The 21577-nt window shown below is 40.9% G+C and overlaps 2 protein-coding genes across 2 annotated transcripts; one reads left to right on the top strand and one right to left on the bottom strand.

Moving 5' to 3' along the window:
- Positions 1–3955: 3955 nt before the first annotated feature.
- Positions 3956–8802, top strand: LOC144251711 (synaptotagmin-11-like). The gene is made up of 3 exons (XM_077794478.1): positions 3956–4024; positions 4901–5024; positions 7115–8802. The coding sequence occupies exons 1-3, from the start codon at positions 3956–3958 to the stop codon at positions 7423–7425; spliced, it is 504 nt and encodes a 167-aa protein (XP_077650604.1). The 3' UTR covers positions 7426–8802.
- Positions 8803–17314: 8512 nt separating this feature from the next.
- Positions 17315–17739, bottom strand: LOC144251710 (cytochrome c oxidase subunit NDUFA4). The gene has a single exon (XM_077794477.1). It carries the CDS (start codon positions 17659–17661, stop codon positions 17413–17415), a length of 249 nt encoding a protein of 82 aa, XP_077650603.1. The 5' UTR covers positions 17662–17739; the 3' UTR covers positions 17315–17412.
- Between the last annotated feature and the right edge of the window lie 3838 nt (positions 17740–21577).

The raw sequence follows: 21577 nt of genomic DNA, 5'->3' as shown, positions 1-21577 counted from the left end.
AGGGAGTGGAGCAGCAGAGCTGCTGAAAAGGGTGTCAAAAAGGGACTAGGGGTGACAGAGGCCCTAGGAAAAGAGATGGGTGGACAGGAGAAGGCAGAGAAGGGGATGAAACAAGTCACTTTCTCCATCTCTATTCTTCTGACTCCAACCTCAGAGGATGCAAGGATCCCGCAGTGTTTGGCTCTAGGATGTCTCATTGTAACCTGGCATTGAACCAGCACCCCCTTTATGCTCTGACTGAATGCCTCCAACATTCTTCCAAATTCTTGGACTTCCCTGGCCCCCGGGGATTGGATCTGAGTATGCCAGGTGGCAGAAGCAGTTTCTCTGGGCATGGCCAGTTGACTGCAGTGGGACAGGTGCCTACTACACAGCAAGGAGGCAAGAACACACACCCAGAGGGTGCGTTCCTGCTCCCCCACCCACAGCCCTGGTGCAGTGTGAGTCTTCAGTGGACGAGCATTCCTGGACACTGACTGCACTCCCCACCCCTGCTGGTCTAGGAGATTCTTCTGTCCATTTCCAAGCCCTCTGATTCTCCTCAGAGTCTGGAGTGGGCTTGCAGGTGGAAAAGACACCAAGAGAGACGTGCAGCATCTATAGGCAAAGCTCTTTCTAGAAGATGTGCAATTGGTTTTCAGTGGCCTTTCTAAACCTCCTTCTCCACTGATTCAGGCTTCCTTATCTTTCTTTGCTTTGTCAAAACAGAATATGAACATCTACAAACCACACATAGCTCCCAGGTATCAAAGTTGGTTAATAATAGATATAATAGTAATGGTCACAGTTTACTGAAGTCTTACTACGTGCTAGGTAGCATGTAAAGTCACCCATTTTACTTTATTTCTATAAGAAACTATGGCTTAGAGAAATTAAACAGCTTGCCCAAGGTTGTTTAGCTGGTGGAATTTGGATTTAGACTCAGTTTGACTTCAGAGTCGTCACTATTAGCCACTTATGTTTACCCTGAAAAAGGAATAAAACTCTCTCTATAAAATTTTAGCTAGGCAGCCAGGTGTGATTTCACATGCCTGTCATCCCAGTGGCTCAGGAGTCTGAGGCAGGAGGATCGTGAGTCCAAAGCCAGCCTCAGCAATTGAGCAAGGCCTTAAGCAACTCAGTGAGACCCTGTCTCTAAATAAAATATCAAAAAGGGCTGGAAGTGCAGGTCAGTGGTTAAGTGCCCCTGCGTTCAATTCCTGACCAAAAAAAAAAAAAATGTATCCAGACACAATGGCACACTCCGATAATTTCAGCAACTTGGGAGGTTGAGGCAGGAGAGTCGCAAGTTCTAGGTCAGTCTCAGCAAATTAGTGAGACACTATCTCAAAGTTTAAATAAATAAATAAATAAAAGGACTGGGGATGTAGCTCAGTGGTAAAGCATCCCTGGGTTCAGCATCCAGTAACACACACACACACACACACACACACACACACACACACACACCAATAATAACAATAAAATAGAGGCTGAGAGGGGTTGAGTAATGTACGCATTGTCACTTAGGAGGAAGGAGTAAGCTGTAAAGTGAAGGCAGTCCAATTCTAGAGAAAGCCCAGTGTGTAACTGCACCATTAGTTTGCTTCCCCAGTTGTGAAAGAAAGGACCCATGAGCTAGTGGGGTGGGATAGGACACTTCCTGTATTCCTCAGCTAACCCAAGCCAATGTTGGCCCCCTGGGAAGAGAGAGAAGGCTCTCATTCTCCTTCTGATGCAAACGGGGAAAGGAGGAAGGGAGAGGGAGAGGCCTATATGGCAAAGGGTTGGGACTGGAAGGGTGAAGTAATTCATTAAATCAGATGTATAAAATACTTATAAAAAGACAGGTACATGAGACTATTTATACCCCTACATTTGGGGTGGGAAAAGGGATCTGAGGGAAAATTACTAAACTATGTTTTTATTTTATTTTGTTTTGGTACTGGTGATAGATCCCAGGGGTGCTTAGCCATTGAGCTACATCCCCAACCTTTTTTATTGTTTCTTTTGAGACAGGTTCTCACTAAGTTGCTGAGGCTGGGTTTGAACTTGCACTCCTCCTGCCTCATCCTTCCAACTCACTGGGATTAGCAGTGTGCACAACCACAACCATATCCGCCCGAACTAGTTTTTTGAGTTTCTCAGTAGTGAGAAATAAGTTCAGTGGAGGTAGATCACATCATTTTGGAGAATTAATTAATTACTCCCCGGGTTCCTGATGTAATGAAGGGTCTAGTACTGTGGTCCAGCTTGTTTGAGGCAAACCGGACACAGCATCTGGATGCTGACCAATAAGTGAAATTTTAGAAGTGATTTTGATCTATCTGCTCTTCTCCCTTGGGAAGTTGCTATTTCTCTCTCTCTCTCTCTCTCTCTCTCTCTTTATTTTTTGGTACTAGAAATTGAGCCCAGGAGCACTCTACCTCTGAGCTACATCCCAAGTCTTTTTTATTTTGAGGCAGGGTTTGGCCAACGTGCCCAGACAGGCCTTTAACTTGCAATCCTCCTGCCTCAGCCTCCAGGGTCACTGTGATTATAGGTGTGTGGCTCCGAACGCAGCCAGTCTGTTTTACTCAATCAAAGCAATCCTGGAGTAGGTGACAGTTCTTTGGGGTCTGAAAGAATACAAAGAATGCAGTTTGATAACAGGGAGATAATATTGTCCCACATTTAACTTCTGTCCTAAATTCCTCCCTTTTACTTTTTTTCTTGTCTCAGCCTCATTTCTGTTTCCTTGGCCCATTACAGGTGCCTCTGACTTTGACCTTTCCCTACTTTACTTCATTCTCCAACTGTCTCTAAAGTCATGGTCATTTTAATAAAATAACAGCATTGCTACTTGTATTCTTACAGACCTCCTCTTGCCTGTGAGTGGCAAACTGCCATTTTGTCGCCCTAGCGTAGCCCACTCACCCTCCCAGGTTTCTGACAAACTTCCCAACTTCACACACCCTCACCTCTCACCATTCTCTGAACATTGCATACACTTTTAGGTCCCTGTTGCTGGGCTATACATTATCTTTCTGCTCATCTGTTCATTGCCTCAGACTTATTTTTTTCCCTAATACTGGGAGTTGAATCCAGGTATGAACTATATCCCTCAGCCCTTTGGAAAACTTTAAGCCAGTGTCTCACTAAATTGCTGAGGCTGGCCTCAAACTTGTGATCCTCCAGCCTCAGCCTCTTAAGTCCCTGGAATCACAGGTTTGTGCCACTGCACCAAGCTACCTCATATTTTTTTTATCCTCTATCAATTTAGCCCAGATATCAGCTAGAAAAGTCAACTCTGCTTCTCCAAGCCGTGTCAGCCTCATTCTTCTTGGGTACCCAGAGCACTTAGAACAGACTTCTTATTATTCTGACAAGTATACGTATATTTGCATCTCTATGTCTTGCATGCTAAACTCCTGGGGAGCAAGAACTGAGTCCTGTCAGCTCTGAATTCCTAGTATGTAACTTGTAGTAAGTATCCAAATGTGGTTCAAATGTTAAGGGCCAGTTGGACATGATGGTGCATGCCTTTAATCCAGTCACTCTGGAGACTGATGCAAGAGGATTGCATGTTCAAGGCCAGCCTCAGGAATTTAGTGAGGCTCTAAGGAACTTAGCAAGACCCTGTCTCAAAATAAGGAATAAAAAGGACTGGGGATATAGATCATTTGTAAAGCACCCTTGTGTTCAATCCCTAGCATAGATTGGTAGATAAATAGAGATGGGGGAAGGAGGACTGGGATGGAATATAAGTAAGAAAGTGTTTGCCTAGCCTTCAGGAACTCCTAGGTTCAACCCCTAGTACTGCAAAAATAAAAGGTAAATAAATAAAAAATAGTTCTTCAAAGCATAGAGTTTTCCCCAGAATTCAGAATACAGCCTAGAATAAATGAAAAGACATAAGAACAAAGATGAAGAGGCAGGTAAAAGGGCATCTTGGAAAAGGTACTGAAGTGCACGCACTGAGGCAGGTAGAACAGGTATGGATATTCACCTTGCAAAATGGAGGAATAAGCTTCAGAAAGTTCAAGGTCTTGCCCGTGGCCTCGTGGTAAGTGGCAAAGACTCAAACCCAAATCTCCTACCTCTTCACCAAGATCTTCAAAACTTTTTGTTTTTTCTTTCTTTCTCTCTTGCTTTCTGTGCTGAGGATTGAACCCAGGCCTTGTGCACTCTAAGCTTGCACCCTACCACTGAGATACACACCCAGCTCCAATTAAAAAAAAAAAAAAAAGTTTTGTTTTTCCTTTTCAGTGTGGGGATTGAACCCAGGACCTTGTGTATGCTAGGCAAATGCTCTACCACTGAGGCCTTTTTTGTTTTTTATTTTGAGACAGGGTCTCACTAAGTTGCTGAGTCTGGCTTTGAACTTGCAATCCTCTTACCTCATCCTCCCAGATTGCTGGGGTGACAGCACCACTGCACCTGGCAAAACTTTATTTTATCCCTAGAATCAAATGAGAGAATACTAAATGCTGGGCAGTGCTGTAATTTCCAAATTTGAACCCATTAGATCCTAATAATCCTATGAGGTAGGTATTATTATTATTAGGAAACTAAAGTACAGAGATGGTGAGTAACTTGTCCAAGGTCATTGATATGAAATAGCACTTGCCTCAACTTCTCTGATGTGAAAAAAATTCAAAAAGAAAGAAAGAGCAGTCTAAGTCTGAAACCAGGCCACTCTGGCCTCGGAGTCCATGCTCCTGACTGTGAGGCTATGCTGCTCTTCCATGCCAAGGATCGTCCTTAATTTCAGAAGAGATTCTGCTTCCTTTCCCCTGTGTTAAATAGGATCGTAACTTCCTCGCAGAGAATGAACATCTTTCCTGTTCATCCCTGCCTCTCTTTCCACTCCTCTGTGCAATTTCTGTGCCATGCCCTACTCCCTCCTTCTGGGTTCTCACTTGCTCTTTCTCTCTTACAGAAGTGCATTAGTAGAGGGGAGCTCCAGGTGTCTCTGTCATATCAGCCGGTGGCACAGAGAATGACAGTGGTGGTCCTCAAAGCCAGACACTTGCCGAAGATGGATATCACCGGTCTCTCAGGTAGCAGCTATTTACTTCAACCTACGTGTGACCATCTGAACCACACTCCTTGCCTGTGGCCCAGACATACCCACATTTCAGGAGCCCTTGCCTCTGTCTTTATGTCCAATAGATTTCCCTGGGAGGGGAAGTACTTTGGGTGAGCAAAGGAGGTATTTACATTTCACTAGGTATCCTGAAAGGTCTGCACGCCAGGAGCGGAGCATTGCTCCAGAGGTCATGACTTCTCAAAACTTCCTGATACAGGAAGGAAATACCCCTTAACTTCCCACTGATTGCATAAACACAATTTGTATCTTTTTTACAATACCTTATGATTATTAGAGTGGACTTTAGGCTGTGGTATTCAGAATTCATTAAATTATCTGTGGTAAATTCATTAAATTATACTTATAAAAATCCTGGGCTAGGGATGTGGCTCAAGCCATAGCGCACTGGCCTGGCATGCGTGCGGCCCGGGTTCGATCCTCAGCACCACATACCAACAAAGATGTTGTGTCCGCCGAGAACTAAAAAATAAATATTAAAATCCTCTCTCTCTCTCTCTCTCATAAAATAAATAAATAAATAAAAGAATTAAAAAAAAAAAATCCTGTAAGGGCTGGGGCTGGGACTCAGTGGTAGAGCACTTGCCTGGCATGTGTGAAGCACTGGGTTCAATTCTCAGCACCACATATAAATAAATAAAAATAAAGGTCTGTCAACAACTAAAAAAAAAATCATGTAATTCACTGGGTATGGTGGTGCATAACTGTAATCCTAGTGGCTCGGGAGGCTGAGGCAGGAGAATTGCAAGTTTGAAGCCAGCCTCAACAACGTAGTGAGGCCCTAAGCAACTTAGTGAGATCCTGTCTCAAAAGCAAAAACAACAGGGCTGGGGTTATGGCTCAGCGGTAGTGCACTTACCTGGCATGCGTGAGGCACTGGGTTCAAGTCTCAGCACCATAAATAAATAAATAAATAAATAAAGGACAGTCATCAAACATTAAAAAAAAAAAAAAAAAAAGAAAGAAAGAGAGAAAAAGGGCTCAGTGGTTAAGTGCCCCTGAGTTCAATCCCTGGTACAAAAAAAAAAAAAAAAAAAAATTATGCAATTTAAGGATAAACTTCTTGTTGTAAGTCTTATATACTATTGATAATATTGTAAGTTCCTTACAACTACTGACCCATTGATTTAGGTCAACATACTTAATGACTTTTCCATTGGTAATAACTGGGAGTGGAGGAAAGTGTTTATTGTACAGTGTCAGAAGAACAACTTTATAAATGCCTTCATGTGGTGTTATCTTTATACACTGAAGCAACAGCTTTGCAACAAAATTAAAAAACAAAATATTTAACTTCGGGGAGAAAAAAAAAAGGGCTGGGTTTGTAGCTCAGTGTTGGAGCACTTGCCTAGCACATGTGAGCCACATAAAAATAATTAAATAAAGGTATTGTGTCCATTTACAACTAAAAATATATTTTTTAAAAACTGCTTCTTTGTTAACTGGGCTTGGTGGCATATGCTTATAATCCCGGTGACTTTGGAGGCTGAGATAGGAGAATTGTAAGTTCAAGGCCAGCCTCTGCAATTTAGCAAAATAAAAAATAAATAAGAATAAGTGGGATGAGGCAGAAAGATTGTAAATTAAGGCCAGCCTCTGTAAGTTGGTGAGGCCCTCAGCAACTTAAGAAGATCCTTTTCAAAATAAAGAATAAAAAGACTGGAGATGTAGTCAGTGGGAAAGTGCTCCTGGGTTCCATCCCCAGTACCAAAAATAAAAGTATATAAAAGTTTGGCCGGGGATGTAGCTCAGTGAAAGACCACTCCTGGGTAAAATCCCCAGTGTGACCAAAAAGAGAAAGAAAATGCTTGCTTCTGTCCTGATGAAGGAAGTTGATCTGTTCTGCTCCTGTTGGTTTTCTTGGCCCTCTGTCAAGCGGACAGACTCAGGCGTAGTGTGTGCACATTTAGGAAGCCGTCCCTGGAGACTTTGTTGGGGTGGTCACCAAAGCTCTGAGTAGCAGAGTCCCAACCTGAAATGATGGTTATATGAAAGGACCGTGTCATAGGCTTGTCTCTCTTTTTCTTGTCTCCTTGGGGGCCCCAGATCCTTACGTCAAGGTGAACGTCTACTACGGCAGAAAGCGCATTGCCAAGAAGAAAACCCATGTAAAGAAGTGCACTTTGAACCCCATCTTCAATGAGTCTTTCATCTATGACATCCCAAGCGACCTCCTGCCTGACATCAGCATCGAGTTCCTCGTCATCGACTTCGATCGCACCACCAAGAACGAGGTGGTGGGGAGGCTGATCCTGGGGGCACACAGTGTCACAAGCAGCGGTGCCGAGCACTGGAGAGAGGTTTGCGAGAGTCCCCGCAAGCCTGTAGCCAAGTGGCACAGTCTGAGCGAGTACTAATCCTGTTCTTCTCGCCTCTAACCCTGGGGCCAGGCTGGGGAGGGACGTGGTGGGGAGAGATGTCAGAGAAGCGGACTCAAAACCTCATTTTAGTTGTAGAAGAAAATTTCTTACAAAACAAACCCCCGACAAGGAACATCCCACATCACCACAGCCGCAGATCAGTTCTTAAGCAAAGACGATTTTTTTTTTTCTCCTTTGCAAGGCACTAGAAATTCTTTTGTTTTTTAAATGGGGCGGGGAAAGAGAGGGAAAGACCCCTACAAGTCTATATATAACACTGTAACCTTATACTTGCATGTCTAATACAAACTGAAGAAATTAGCCTAATTGCCAATATCAAGTTGCAGATTTTAATCCATGAAAATTGTGTTTTGTGCCGAATCGTATTTGCTGATTACCTGAAATTGGCCTCTTTTTACTGGGCTTCTCTGGAGAGTTAGTCCTTCTCCCCACCTTGGCAGAAAACAAATTTTTGCTCTTGTAAAGCCTCATGTTTTCACTATCTCCATCTTTTCTCCCTGTTACCTCTCACGTCTCTGCTCTTTGGCTGAGACCAAGGTCCAGAGGTCTATAGTAAGCCAAGAAACAAAGGTTGAGTGAAAAGGCAGGGTTTGCAAGAGAAGGAGTAATTGAGCAGGGGGATATTTTTGCTGTTAATCTTCCTGCTCTGAAGGGGTAGTTGGTAGTCTATGACTCACTGGTAGCCCCAGCAAAGCACATAAAACTCATCGGACTTACCAGGAAGAATTTGGATTTACAAAACTAGACAATTTCTTTAAAAGACTTACCAGGAAGAATTTGGATTTACAAAACTAGACAATTTCTTTAAAAGGAGCTTTGGAGGCTTCAAATTCAGCTCTAGGAGACTACCAGTGAACTCATCCAGATGATTCCAAATTTTATTTGCAGGTATGAGGACAAGGAGGAGAGAAATGAGAGGACTACCATCCCCTTTGGTAGTTATATCCGGTAGTGACAGCCATTCCTTAGCTGAATCGGGCTGGAAGTCCTCAGAGGTTGGAAGGATTACATTGGCCTTTGTTTTTCCAGGAAGGCTGACATGGAGAAGAATTAGAATCTTCTCAGGTGACTCAGATGTTACAATGAAGTAACTTTTGCTTCTTGAAAGGCCCTCAGAAATGATTATTTCTCCTTGAAATTTTCAATAATAGCTCTTAAAAATAACAGTGTGGCTGAGTAGTAATGGTAACTTGGGGTGGGCATAGTTGGTGCCCATCAACTCAGGAGGCAGAGGCAGGAGGATTGCAAGTTAGAGACCAACCTGGGCAACTTAGCAAAACCCTGTCTCAAAATAAAAAATAAAGGGGCTGGGGATATAGCTCAGTTGGTAGAGTGCTTGCCTCACATGCATAAGGCCCTGGGTTCAATCCCCAGCACCACAAAAAAAAAAAAAAAAAAAAAAAATATATATATATATATATATATATATATATATATAAATGAATAAAAATAAAAAGGGGTAGGATGTAGCTCAGCGGTAGAGTCCCTGGGTTCCATTCCTAGGACCACAAGATAAAAAGAAAAGTAACCTGAATGTTCTCAGAACCTCTTTTCCCTCAAAACAAAGTGCATCATTCTTGGAACTTCTGAGTCTCATGACATGGTAAAGGGATGAGGGAAACACTGGGCAGAACAGGTTGAGAGATTCAGTGTTGTGCTGGAATTTGAATTCAGGACTCCTCACCCCTAGTGCAGCTGTCTCCACGGTTGAGACTTTTCACATGGAAGAGGCCTCATTACCCACAGGTGAGCTTGGACAGGCAGTACAGATTTTTATTTCAGTCTGAAGAGGAACAAAATCAAATAAACAACAGCTTGATCCAGGGCCTGAAAGAGTAACCGAGATTGGATTGTCCACTTCAATCCACAAGATCCTTCCTTTCCAACTTGCTTCTGAGAAGGGAATACGAGAGTTGAGTCTGCATGGACAGGGTGGTATAGTAACATTGCCTTTGTTGTTCCCTTAGCTCTAGTGGATTTAAATCCATCTGTACCGCCCCCACACCCCAGTTCTTTTGTTTGGTTTTTTCTTTGAACCCATATTTCTTGACAATGTAGAGCAGTTCTGTGCAGGCACAAAGCCCACTCTCTGTTTGTATTCCTGACATTCCCCCTCCAGTCCCCATAATCCAACTCACTATCTCATTCATCATCATTTGGGGTCACGCACCACTAGTCTCTGTCCTTTAATCTATAGAGTGTAAATACTGTATCATACGTAGAAGAAAATAATTTTTGTTTTCTAAAAATGCATTTCAAGATAGTTTAATGTAAATTTGGCAGGAGCACTCTGAAGCCCCATTAGGAAAACTTTTAAATGGTTCCTCTTCATCGCCTTAATGTCTAAAGATCAGAAATCGCTAAGCAACCCGCTTTTGTTTCCTTCCCAGAAACAATGCAAAGCAACAGGTGGAGGTAGTCTGGTCTTTGCCCTGCTGTGTGTGCCTCTGTAGCTCCTCCTGACGTCAGTCTGGGAAGACAACCTCACCCCACTCCTCTCTCCCCACCTCCTTGTAGCTTTATACCTTTCATTCTTTGGGTCTACGGAGCAGAGGATGGTAGGTGCCAGGGGAGGAACCAGTGGTCCTGTAGGCTAGGAGCTGCCTCAGTGTCTTTGCCAGAAAAAGGCGAAGAGGTGGACAGTATAGGGTTCCCCCCTCCTACCTCAGGCCTGATCCATCGTGCCCTGCATTTTGCTGTCCCAAAGTTTCTTAGCTAACTTTGGTTTTCGAATTTGTTCTTTCCAGAGCTAACTGGGAAGGGTGGAGTCAGTTGAAAGACAAGAGAGTCACATCCTACGTTTTGCACAAAGCACTCGTGGTCAGGAATAGGTTAGGGAATGGTCACTTCTGATTTTGCAAGAGCCAGTCCTTCTGTCTGTATATCTTGATTCCCTTGAGACAAGAGTTTTTCATAATAACAGAAGTCCCTGTATGAGTTATTCCTTATTTCAGTTCTCAGAGGAACACAGCCAAGATGTACATGTTGATGGACCGTGCTCTAGGTATGAGAACAGAGCTGGTTTGAGGGACAGGTGTGGCTTGCTCAGGAGAGGGAAAATGCAAGTCCCTTTTGGAAGGCTTTTACTATGGCCATGACAGTGACATTGCCCTCACCATGATCCCTCTCCAAAGTGGTCGTCTTTCTTTACCTTGTGTCTTCTCTTGTAAAAATGAAACAAAAATAAAATAAATGTGTCAAATTAAAAAAACAAAAAAAAAACCACAAAAAAACAAATGAAAAAGCTAACATGAATTGTGTGAAATTGCATAATGCTGTAACGCTAACCTACAATATGTAATGCTATCTTGTATGTTGAATTTGTTAATGCACCACACCAGTGCAAAATAAAGACTGATTCACATTAAATAGTCACAGTAATGTCAGCATGATTCTCTTGGAAACTGGTTGGCTATGAATGAAGTTAACACTCAGACCCCCAAGGATGTCCTAGGGCATGTTTTCCCAAGACCACCCGATTCCTAATCGTCTGGGGCATTTGTTTAAAAGTGCAGATTCGAGCCAGGTGTGGTGGTGTATGCCTATAATTCCAATGACTCAGGAGGCTGAGTCAGGAGAATTGAAAGTCTGAAGTCAGTCTGGACAATTTAGCAAGACCCTATCTCAAAAAAATAAAAACAAAAGAGGGGCTGGGGTTGTGGCTTAGTGATAGAGCACTTGCTTTGCACATGTGAGGCACTGGGTTCAATCCTCAGCACCCCATAAAAATAAATAAACAAAATAAAAATATTGTGTCCATGTATAACTAAAAAATTTTTTTAAAATAAAAAATAAAAGGGCTGAGATATAATTCAGTGGTAGAGTGCCCTGGGTTTAATTTCTAGGACAGTACTTAATATATGGTGAATCCTCCTGTTTCAGCTTCCAGGATAACTGAGATTATAGGCATGTACCACTGGTGGGTGCTTTTCTGTCTCTAGTGCCCTGTGCTGGGGATTGAACCCAACTGCATCCACATTTCATATTTCCTTTTTTTCTTCCCTTCTTTTTTTATAATTTTTTAATTTTTTATTTTTATACTAAAGACTGAACCCAAGGGCACTTAACCATTGAACTACATCTCTACTTTTTGTTGTGTGTGTGTGTGGTGCTAGGGACTGAACCCAGGGCCTTGTGCGTGCAAGGCAAGCACTCTATCAACTGAGCTATATCCCTAGCCCCTCCACCCTTTTTATTTTTTAGACAGAATCTCACTAAATTGCTGAGGCCTTGCTAAATTGCCCAGTCTGTCCCCGAACTTAGAGATCTTCTTGTTTCAGTCTCTCAAATTGCTGGGATTATAAGTGTGTGCCACCATGCTCAGTCCTAGTTCATATTTTATTTTATAATTAACACTTAAAATTATACATATTTATGATGTGCAGCACAGTGTTTCATAATATGTGCACATTGTGGAATGGCTAAATCAAGCCAAATAGCATATATATAAAACATCTTGCATTGTTTATGCACTAGTTATCATTTATTGGTGATGAGAACACATAAATTCTACTGTCAGCAATTTTCAAGTGTACAGTACATGGTTATTTAACTATAATCATGTTGTACATTAGATCTCTTGAACTTATTCTTCCTGCGATTTTATATAATTTAATCAACATCTTCCCAATATATATCCCTCATTGTTTTCTTTTTAATAATAATAGCAAAAATAGCTAGGATTGAATCTTTTTTTCAGTACTGGGAATTGAATCCAGGGGTCTTCTATCACTGAGGTACATCCCCAGTACTTTTTAAAAAAATATTTGTTTAGTTGTAGATGGACACAATATCTTTATTTGTTTACTTGCTTTTATGTGGTATTAAGGATCGAACCCAGGGCCTCACACTTGCAAGGCAGCCGCTCTACCACTTAGCTACAGCTACAACCCCAGTATTTTTTATTTTTTTCTTCAAGATAGGTCTCACTAAGTTTCCCTGACCAGCCTGGAACTTGTGATCCTCCTGCCTCAGTTTCCCAAGTCTCTGGGATATTGCAGGCATGTGCCACTGCCCTCAGCTATGGATTGAATATTTACCAATTTGGATATATTTTAATCATATAAAACTCATTTATATCTTACAATCCTGTTGGAAATATTCCCATTTAACAGATGAGAATAATGAATTCCAAGAGGTTAAATAACTTGCTCCAAGTTCACATAGTCCATGAACAATGGAGTCTGTGGCAGTCAGACTCCAATTTCTGTATATTTCCACCATTGCTACTGGTGGAGATTTCAAAGACTCAGAGCCTGATGGGAACTAATGCAAATTAGATTGTGCTCATGATTTGATGCCAATGTCCTCAAGAATGTTTCAGAGGATCAACTGCAATAGTATGAAGCTGAACATTTTTATAATTAATGTTCACTCACATCAAAATGACCACTTGTTGGACATTTTTGCAAGTTAATATTGGATTAGTGTTTACAGAGCAGTTGAAGTTGCTGCTTGTCCCTTATTCCTCTGCCTTTCCCATTGTAAGATCCAAATCTCTCCCATCATATTTTCCACTTTATAATTAGAGGTGCCCATAGAACAGAACTCCAAGAACTGTGTGCTTATTTCTATTCACTTGAATTTCCAGTGTCATCACAATGCCTGGCATGCAGCAGGGGCTCAATAAAGGCAGGAAGGCAGAGAACAAGGCCTTGTCTGGGAAGCGGAATTTAAGAAAACATGAAAAGATTTTTCCTCTTCTCTTTACTTATGAGTTGGAGTTTCAAAAGAAGGTTGGTCTAGGGCTGGGGCTGCAGTTCAGTGGTAGAGCAATTGCCTAGCAGAAGCACTACCCCTGTCTTCAAAAAAGAAGTTTTGGTCTAGAATTTTTTTTAGCAGTATTAGGGATTGAACCTAGGGGGCGCTCTACCACCGAGTCACATTTTTATTTTTCATTTTGAGACAGGGTCTCACTAAGTTGCCTAGGCTGGTCTTGAATTTGTGATCCTTCTGTCTCAGCCTCCCCGAGTATCTGGGATTACAATTGTGCACTATTGGGCCTAGTTGAGGGTTGAGTTTGGGGTGTTTTGTTTTTTTTTTTTTTTTGTATTTCTTCTTTCTTTCTTTTCTTCTTCTTTTTTTTTTTTTTAATGGTGCTGGGGATTGAACCCAGGGCCCTGTGCATGTGAGGCAGGCACTCTACCACCTGAGCTATAGCCCCAGCCTAGTGTTTTGGTATTGAGGCATGTTTTACCACTGACCTACATCCTTAGTCTTTTTTAAATTTTTTTTTTTTTTATTTTTGAGACACTTTTTCACTAAATTGCTGGGATTACCGGCACGCTCCACAGGGCCTGGTTTAGAGTTGAGTTTTGATTTGGGGTCTTTGGTGGTGGTGGGCGTGTATTACCTGCAAGCAGGCTCACAGTCTTGTTTTTAAATCAAGTTTTGTATTTTTTTATTGTCTCTTTTTAATTATACACAACATTGGAATTCATTTTGAAGTAATCATAAAAGTATGGAATATAATTTGTTCTAGTTCTTTCCCCGGCACTTCCCCTTTCCTTCCCTTCTTCCCTCCCCTCCCATTCCCTCCCCTGAACTCTACTGACCTTTCTTCTATTTATTGATCGTTTTCTTCTAAATCAGTATCTTTGGATATACATGATGGTGAGATCACTGTGAGAGCCAAATATGTTCATAGGTCAGACTCATTCCACTGTTCTTCCTTAGGCCATCCCTCCTCCCTCCCTCCCTCCCTCCCCTTTGATCTCCTTTGTCAAGTCCACTGATCTAGTTTATTGCCTTTTTATTTTATTTTATTTATCTTTAGTTGTAGTTGGACACAATACCTCTATTTATTTATTTTTTTGTGGTGCTTAGGATCGAACTCAGGGCCTCGCACGTGCTAGGCGATCGCTGTACCTCTGAGCCACAATCCCAGCCCGATATTTTATTGATTTTTATCTCCCCACCCTTATTTTAGATTAATTTCTGCATGTCAGAGAAAACATTTGACCATTGACTTTTTGAGACTGGCTTATTTCACTTAGCATGATAGTCTCCAGTTTCACCCATTTATTGGCAAATGCCTTAATGTCATTCTTCTTTATGGCTGAGTAACACCCCATTGTGTGTGTGTGTGTGTGTGTGTGTGTGTGTGTGTGTGTATATATATCACATTTTCTTTATCCATTCTTCTGTTGAAGGACTCCTAGGTTTCTTCCATAGCTTGGCTATTGTGAATTGTGCTGCTATAAATATTGATGCAGCTGCATCACAGTAGTATGTTAATTTTAAACCTTTTGGATATATACTGGGGAGGAGGATAGCTGGGTCAAATGGTGGTTCATTTCCTAGTATGTTGAGGAATCTCTATACTGCTTTTCAGAGTGTTTGCACTAGCTGTATGCGGTGGTTCATGCCTGTAATCCCAGCAGCTAGGGAGGCAGGAGCAGGAGGGTCTTGAATTCAAAAACAGCCTGAGCAACTTAACGAGACCCTGTTCCTAAATAAAAATTATTAAAAGGGCTGGGGAGGACTGGGGCTGTGGCTCAGTGGCAGAGTGCTTGCCTCTTACGTGTGAGGCACTGGGTTTGATCCTCAGAACCACATATAAATAAATAAATAAAGTTTTTTTTTTTTTTTTTTTTTTTTTTTTAAGGCTGAGGATGTGCCTCAATGGTTAAGCACCCCCAGGTCCAATCCCTGGTACAAAAAAAAAAAAAAATAGCAGAATGGTTTTGCTCTAATTTGCAGTCCCACCAACAATGGATCAATGGATGAACGGTAAACCACCCCCAACATCTTCACTAATGTTTGTTGTGTTTGTTGTTATTTTTTGGTGGTGCTGGGGATTGAACCCAGGGCTTGTGTATATGAGGCAAGCACTGAGCTATATCCCCAACCCCCATGTTTGTTGTTATTATTTGTATTTTTTTTGCGGGGGTGGGGGTACTGGGGGATCAATCTCAGGGGTGCTTGACTACTAACCTACATCCCCAGCCCTTTTTATTTTATTTTATTTTATTATTTTTTTTAAAATTTTAATAGTTTATTTTCTACATTAGTGACACATATCAAGTTTCAGAGATTTATTAATCAGTGTAATAAACTCCAACAAATCAACATGATTTCATGCATTCTTTTTTTTTTTTTTTTTTTTTTTTTCCTAATACTTGGCCCCAATGAAACTTAATTCTGGGTCAAGTATAATTGAATTATATTTAGTCACAAGTTGGTATTATAAACATACATATTTTTCATTTATTAACACTGATAAAAAAAATTCTCAACTTACTGACCTTTATTTAGACAATTATGAAATCTTTCAGATAAGGAATGTAATATTTTCATTTTCTTTTAAGCTACTGCTGAATTACAATATGGACTATTTAGACCTGCACCCCCATGATCTACTAATAAGTCAAGTAGAAATCTCCAAAGGAGGACTCACAGGAAGATACACAGATTTTAAATATGTTCATATATATGTATGAATTGCAATATAATATTTTATCCATAAGTCCATAATTTATAATTATATTAATTGTGTTGTTGAGTTCTATAGTTTCCTTGTTTAACTTTTGTTTGGAAGATCTGTCCAGTGGTGAGAGAGGTGTGTTGAAGTCTCCCATGATGATTGTATGGTGGTCTATCAGACTCTTGAACTTGAGAAGAGTTTGCTTGATGAACACCGCTGCACCATTATTTGGGGCATATATATTTATGATTGTTATGTCTTGTTGGTTTATGGTTCCCTTGAGCAGTATGAAGTGTCCTTCTTTATCCCTTTTGATTAGCTTTGGCTTGAAATCTATTTTATTAGATATGAGTATGGACACGCCTGCTTGTTTCCGCTGTCCATATGAGTGGTATGATTTTTCCCAACCTTTCACCTTCAGTCTATGGATATCTTTTTCTATCAGATGCGTCTCCTGTAGACAGCATATTGTTGGGTCTTGTTTTGTGATCCATTCTACTAGCCTGTGTCTCTTAATTGGTGAGTTTAAGCCATTGACATTTAGGGTTATTATTGAGATATGGTTTGTACTTCTATCCATATTTGTTTGTTGATGTTACTAAACCTGATTTGTTCTCCTCTTTGACTACTTTCCCCCCTTTACTGTCCTACCTCCCATTGTTGGTTTTCAATGTTTTTTTCCATTTCCTCTTCCTGCAATGTTTTGCCAAGGATTTTTTGAAGAGATGGTTTTCTAGCTGCGAATTCTTTTAACTTTTGTTTATCATGGAAGGTTTTAATTTCATCTTCTAACCTGAAGCTTAATTTTGCCGGATACACGATTCTTGGTTGGAAACCATTTTCTTTCAGTGTTTGAAATATGTTATTCCAGGATCTTCTAGCTTTCAGAGTCTGTGTTGAGAGATCAGCTGTTATCCTGATTGGTTTACCCCTAAATGTAATCTGCTTCCTTTCCCTTGTAGCTTTTAAAATTCTTTCCTTATTCTGTATGTTGGACATCTTCACTATAATGTGTCTAGGTGTGGATCTCTTATGGTTTTGTACATTCGGCGTCCTGTAGGCTTCTAGGATTTGGGATTCTGTCTCATTCTTCAAGTCTGGGAAGTTTTCTCGTATTATTTCATTGAATAGGCTGTGTATTCCTCTGGTGTGGAGCTCTGTGCCTTCCTGTATCCCCATGACTCTTAAATTTGGTCTTTTGATATTGTCCCATATTTCTTGGATGTTCTGTTCATGGTTTCTTAGCAGACTTGCTGAGCTGTCTATGTTCTTTTCCAGTTGAAATACTTTGTCTTCATTGTCTGATGTTCTCTCTTCTAAGTGATCTACTCTGCTGGTAGTATTCTCAATTGAGTTTTTAAGTTGGTTTATTTTTTCCTGCATTTCTAGTATTTCTATTTGTTTGTTTTTTATTTTTTATTTCCTCTATCTCCGATTTCATGCATTCAAAGGAGAAGTATTTCCTGGTTAAGTGGAAAATTGTGCGGATGCTTCTCAAAGACCTTCATTATAAGCAGTTTTACAGTGAAATGTTTCATTTAGAAGTCTGGGCCTTCTTTCTTCAGTTTGCTGTAATCCACATTCACTGAGTAGAACTTGTATTGATCATTAGGACCCAGTTTGTTCCAGGGTTCTGGGTTATTCTTCCTGTCCCAACTGACATCTGGATTGAACAATGCTAGACGCATCACATACAGTGCTGCTCCAGTACCTCCTGCTCCAATAAATACGAAGAGGGGAATCAAGCTTGGATGCTTCTTGGCCTGACCAAGGATCTGGCGGAGCATGTTGGCAATAGAAGCCTCCGGCCCAAAACCAGATAAGAAAAACCTATCAGGCCCAAGACCAAGCAGCCTCTGCAACCAAGATGTCCCTTTTTATTTTTTGAGACAAGTTCTAACTAAGTTGCTGAGGTTGGTTTTGAACTTACAATCCTCCTGCCTTAGTCTTCTGAGTTGTGGGGATTATAGGCATGTGCCACTGCCTGCACCTTTTGTGTTTCTTCTTCTTTTTTTTTTTTTTTTTTTTGGTACTAGGTATCAAACCCAAGGGTACTTAACCACTGAGCCATGTCCCCCAGCCCTTTTTAACAGTACTTTATTTAGAGACAGGGTCTCACCGAGTTGCTTAGGGCCTCATTAAATTGCTGAGGCTGGCCTTGAACTCTCGGTCCTCCTGCCTCAGCCTCCTAAACCTCTAGGATCACAGGCGTGCATCACAGTGCCTGGCTGTATTTCCTCTTTTGAAAAGTATCTACTTAGTTCTTTTGCCCATTTATTGATTGGGTTCTTCTTATTTTTTTTTTTTAAACTGCGTACGAGGCAAGTGCTCTACCACTGACCTAAAACCCCAGCCCTGGGTTCTTATTATTATCATTATTTTGTATTAGCTTTTTTTAGTTCTTCAAATGTTCCGGATATCAACGCACTGAGGAGCAGGTGACAAGGATTTTCTCCCATTCCGTAGGCTTCAAATTATCTTGAGTAATCTAAATTTGTAAGAGTGAAAGCTGGATTTGGTGTCTACCCCCCATAATCTCACCTGCTCAGGAGGTTGAAGCAGGAAGAGGTCAAGTTCAAAGCCAACCTCAAAAACCTAGCAAGACCCTCACTAAATTAGTGAGACCCTGTCTCAAAAAAAAAAAAAAATAACTGGCAATATAGCTTAGTGATAAAGACCTCATGAGCTGAATTACAAGTACAAAATAATAATAATTAGGGGCTGGGGATGTGGCTCAAGGGGTAGCGTGCTCGCTTGACATGCGTGCCGCCCGGGTTCGATCCTCAGCACCACATACCAACAAAGATGTTGTGTCCGCTGATAACTAAAAAACAAATATTAAAAAATTCTCTCTCTCTCTCTAAAAAAAAAAAATAGTAATAATTATTATTATTATTATGTAGCCAGAATGTTCTGGATGAGCCTATAGAAGTACTTTTGACCGACTGGCTGGATGTACATACCTTCTGATCAGCAGAGATTTTGTTTGATTATACCATTTATGAGCATATATTTGGACTCACCTTCATATTAACCTTAAGTTTCTCTGCCCCTCACCTGTGCGCTCCTCTTCAAAGAAATGAGGGAAAGAAAGCATTTGGTATGGGATGTTTCAGGAGCTACAGATGTTTTTCTGGCTCAAGGCAGATTGTAATAAACTCTATGGCAATAACCAGCTCTGGGAAGGGCAGGAAATGAGACATGTCCCCACCCCAGCAGCTTTTGTTCAGAAAACTGGGTGACTTCATGACATGATCGTGTGTGCTGAGGAATGTATGTACTGAACCAGAAGAAGCTCATCAAGACTTTTTTTTTTAATTTATTAGACAAAGCTAGAACATTTCAGTAATTTTGTCTCATGACCAATTCCTGTTTAAAGGTTGATTAGAAATTTCAGAATACCCCAACTATTAAGACCTAATGGTTCTTTGTTCTATCCAGTGATTTCCTTCATAACAAGATGTGAGTTTATTTATTTTTTTTACTCGTCCCTGTCAGTCAAATCCCTTGTTTCACTGGGTGTGGCAGAGCACACCTATATCCCAGCAGCTCGGGAGGCTGAGGCAGGAGGATTGCAAGTTCAAAGCCAGCCTGAGCAACTGAACGAGAGCCCATGTAAGTTAGTGAGGCCCTGTCTCAAAATAAAACATATGATGAGCTGGGGAGGTAGCTCAGTTGTTAAGCCCCTCTGGGTTCAATCCCTGGTACCAAAAAAAAAAAAAAAAAAAAAAAAAAGGCAAGGGCAGAGGTCAGCAAAAGATCATAAGGATTGAGCTACTTGAGTGGAAAACCTTGAAAGCCGGTCTGGAATGTTGTGCCTGGTTCCCAAACACCTGCTTCTTCTGGGTCAGAAGAGCTACAGAGTTTTTTTATATTTCTCACTTCCAGTCTCTGGAAATTTCAATCTGATACTCAGATAGGATTCAGGAATCTATATTAAAACAAAAACCTCTCTAAATAAATCTGATTGCAGCCATGCAGCCATAACAAGATTAGGAGTCACCGGGCTGGATAGTGTTGAAGTGTCTATGGAACTCCTTGGAGGATTGTGTAAAGCCGTGTTAAGGTTGTAGTTAACTGATGTGGAAAATTTTCATAATTTAACCAGTATAGTGTATGATGGGGAATAGTTGAGTGAGCAATAACAAGGATGCTATAATTGAGATCAAGTGAGGAAACAGGGAGGGAGTGCTGGGGACTGAACACAGGGATACTTTCCAATGAGCTACATCTCCAGCCCGTTTTTTTTGTTTTTTTTTTTTTTTTTTTAAATACCTGCTCTGTTGCTAAGGCTGGCTTTGAATTTTACATCAATCCTTTTACATCAACCTCCCACCTGTAATCCCAGGTGGGTTCCACTGAGCCCAGGTTATCCTTACCTTTTTGAAAAACTATTTTTTTTTTTTTTACTTGTAGATGGAACAATACCTTTATTTTATTTGTTTATTTTTATGTGGTGCTGGGGATCAAACCCAGAGCCTCACGCATGCTCGGCTTTACCCTTACCTTCTAATATCTAGATTCCTTCTCCCAGCTCCTACCAACTATGCTTATACTATTATTTTTTTTAAAGAGAGAGAGGAGAGAGAGAGAAAGACAGAGACAGAGAATGAGAGAATTTTTTTTTTTAATATTTATTTTTTAGTTCTCGGCGGACACAACATCTTTGTTGGTATGTGGTGCTGAGGATCGAACCCAGGCCACACGCATGCCAGGCGAGCGCGCTACCGCTTGAGCCACATCCCCAGCCCTATTATTATTATTTTTTTAATGGTGGTAATGGGGATTGAACTCAGGGTGCTTTTCCTCTGAGCTACATTCCCAGCCCTTTTGATTTTTTGAGACAGGGTCTTGTGAAATTGCTCAGGCTGGCCTCAAACTTGTATCCTTCTGCCTCAGCCTCATGAATATCTGAGATTACATGTGTGCACCATGGTAACTGGCTTCTAATTTCCTACTCTAATTCATACTATTTCTAATTATTTGACAGCAATTCATGGTGAGGAGGAAGACAAAAATAATTTGTGCACTGAGATTGAATACTCTCAGATATTTTGAGGAATAGCCAATAATCTCTTGAATCAGAGAACAAGGACTTCCAATTACTTTATTTTATGTTTATGCCACCTAAATCTCTGTTCTAGCTAAATCGATGAGATGTGGTAAGAACAAGTTGAAAATAAATTTTAATTTGAAACTTAGTACAGGGTACAGTAGTGCACACCTGTAATCCCAGTGACTCCAGAGGCTAAGGCAGGAAAGTGGCAAATTTGAGACCAGTCTGGGCAATTAAGACCTTGCCTCAAAAAAAAGTCTGGGCTTGGTGGCACACACCTGTAATCTCAGTGACTCAGGAGGCTCAGGCAGGAAAATTCAAAGTTGTTCCAGGCCAACCTCAGCAACTTAGCAAGACCCTGTCTCAAATACCTTAGTGGTAGAGAGAATAAACCCTTTGGGTTTATTCCCCAATACAAAAAAAAAAAAAAAAAAAAAAAAAAAAACAAGAAAAGAAATGAAGATAGAAAGGAAGGAGAGAGGGAGAGAAGGAGGTCAAAGTTAACAAGGACAACTAAAAAGTAAGATTTCAGCTGGGCATGGTGGTACATGTCTGTCATCTCAGCTATCAGGAAACGGAGGCAGGAGGATTGCAAGTTTGAGGTCAACCTTGGCAATTTGGTGAAACTATCTCAAATAAAAAGTGTT

This window comes from Urocitellus parryii, unplaced genomic scaffold, assembly GCF_045843805.1.
Source record: "Urocitellus parryii isolate mUroPar1 unplaced genomic scaffold, mUroPar1.hap1 Scaffold_1607, whole genome shotgun sequence".
Lineage (NCBI taxonomy): Eukaryota > Metazoa > Chordata > Mammalia > Rodentia > Sciuridae > Urocitellus > Urocitellus parryii.
The sequence above is the reverse complement of the archived record's forward strand: the minus strand, read 5'-3'. Positions and strand labels throughout refer to the sequence as shown.

Excerpts from the sequence above, each read along its gene's own strand:
- LOC144251711 (XM_077794478.1), top strand. The coding sequence starts at position 3,956 with ATGGATATTCACCTTGCAAAATGGAGGAATAAGCTTCAGAAAGTTCAA. Across the intron at positions 4,025-4,900 it reads GTCTTGCCCGTGGCCTCGTG|AAGTGCATTAGTAGAGGGGA; the intron begins GTAAGTGGCAAA and ends TCTCTCTTACAG. Across the intron at positions 5,025-7,114 it reads TATCACCGGTCTCTCAGGTA|ATCCTTACGTCAAGGTGAAC; the intron begins GCAGCTATTTAC and ends TGGGGGCCCCAG.
- LOC144251710 (XM_077794477.1), bottom strand. The coding sequence starts at position 17,661 with ATGCTCCGCCAGATCCTTGGTCAGGCCAAGAAGCATCCAAGCTTGATT.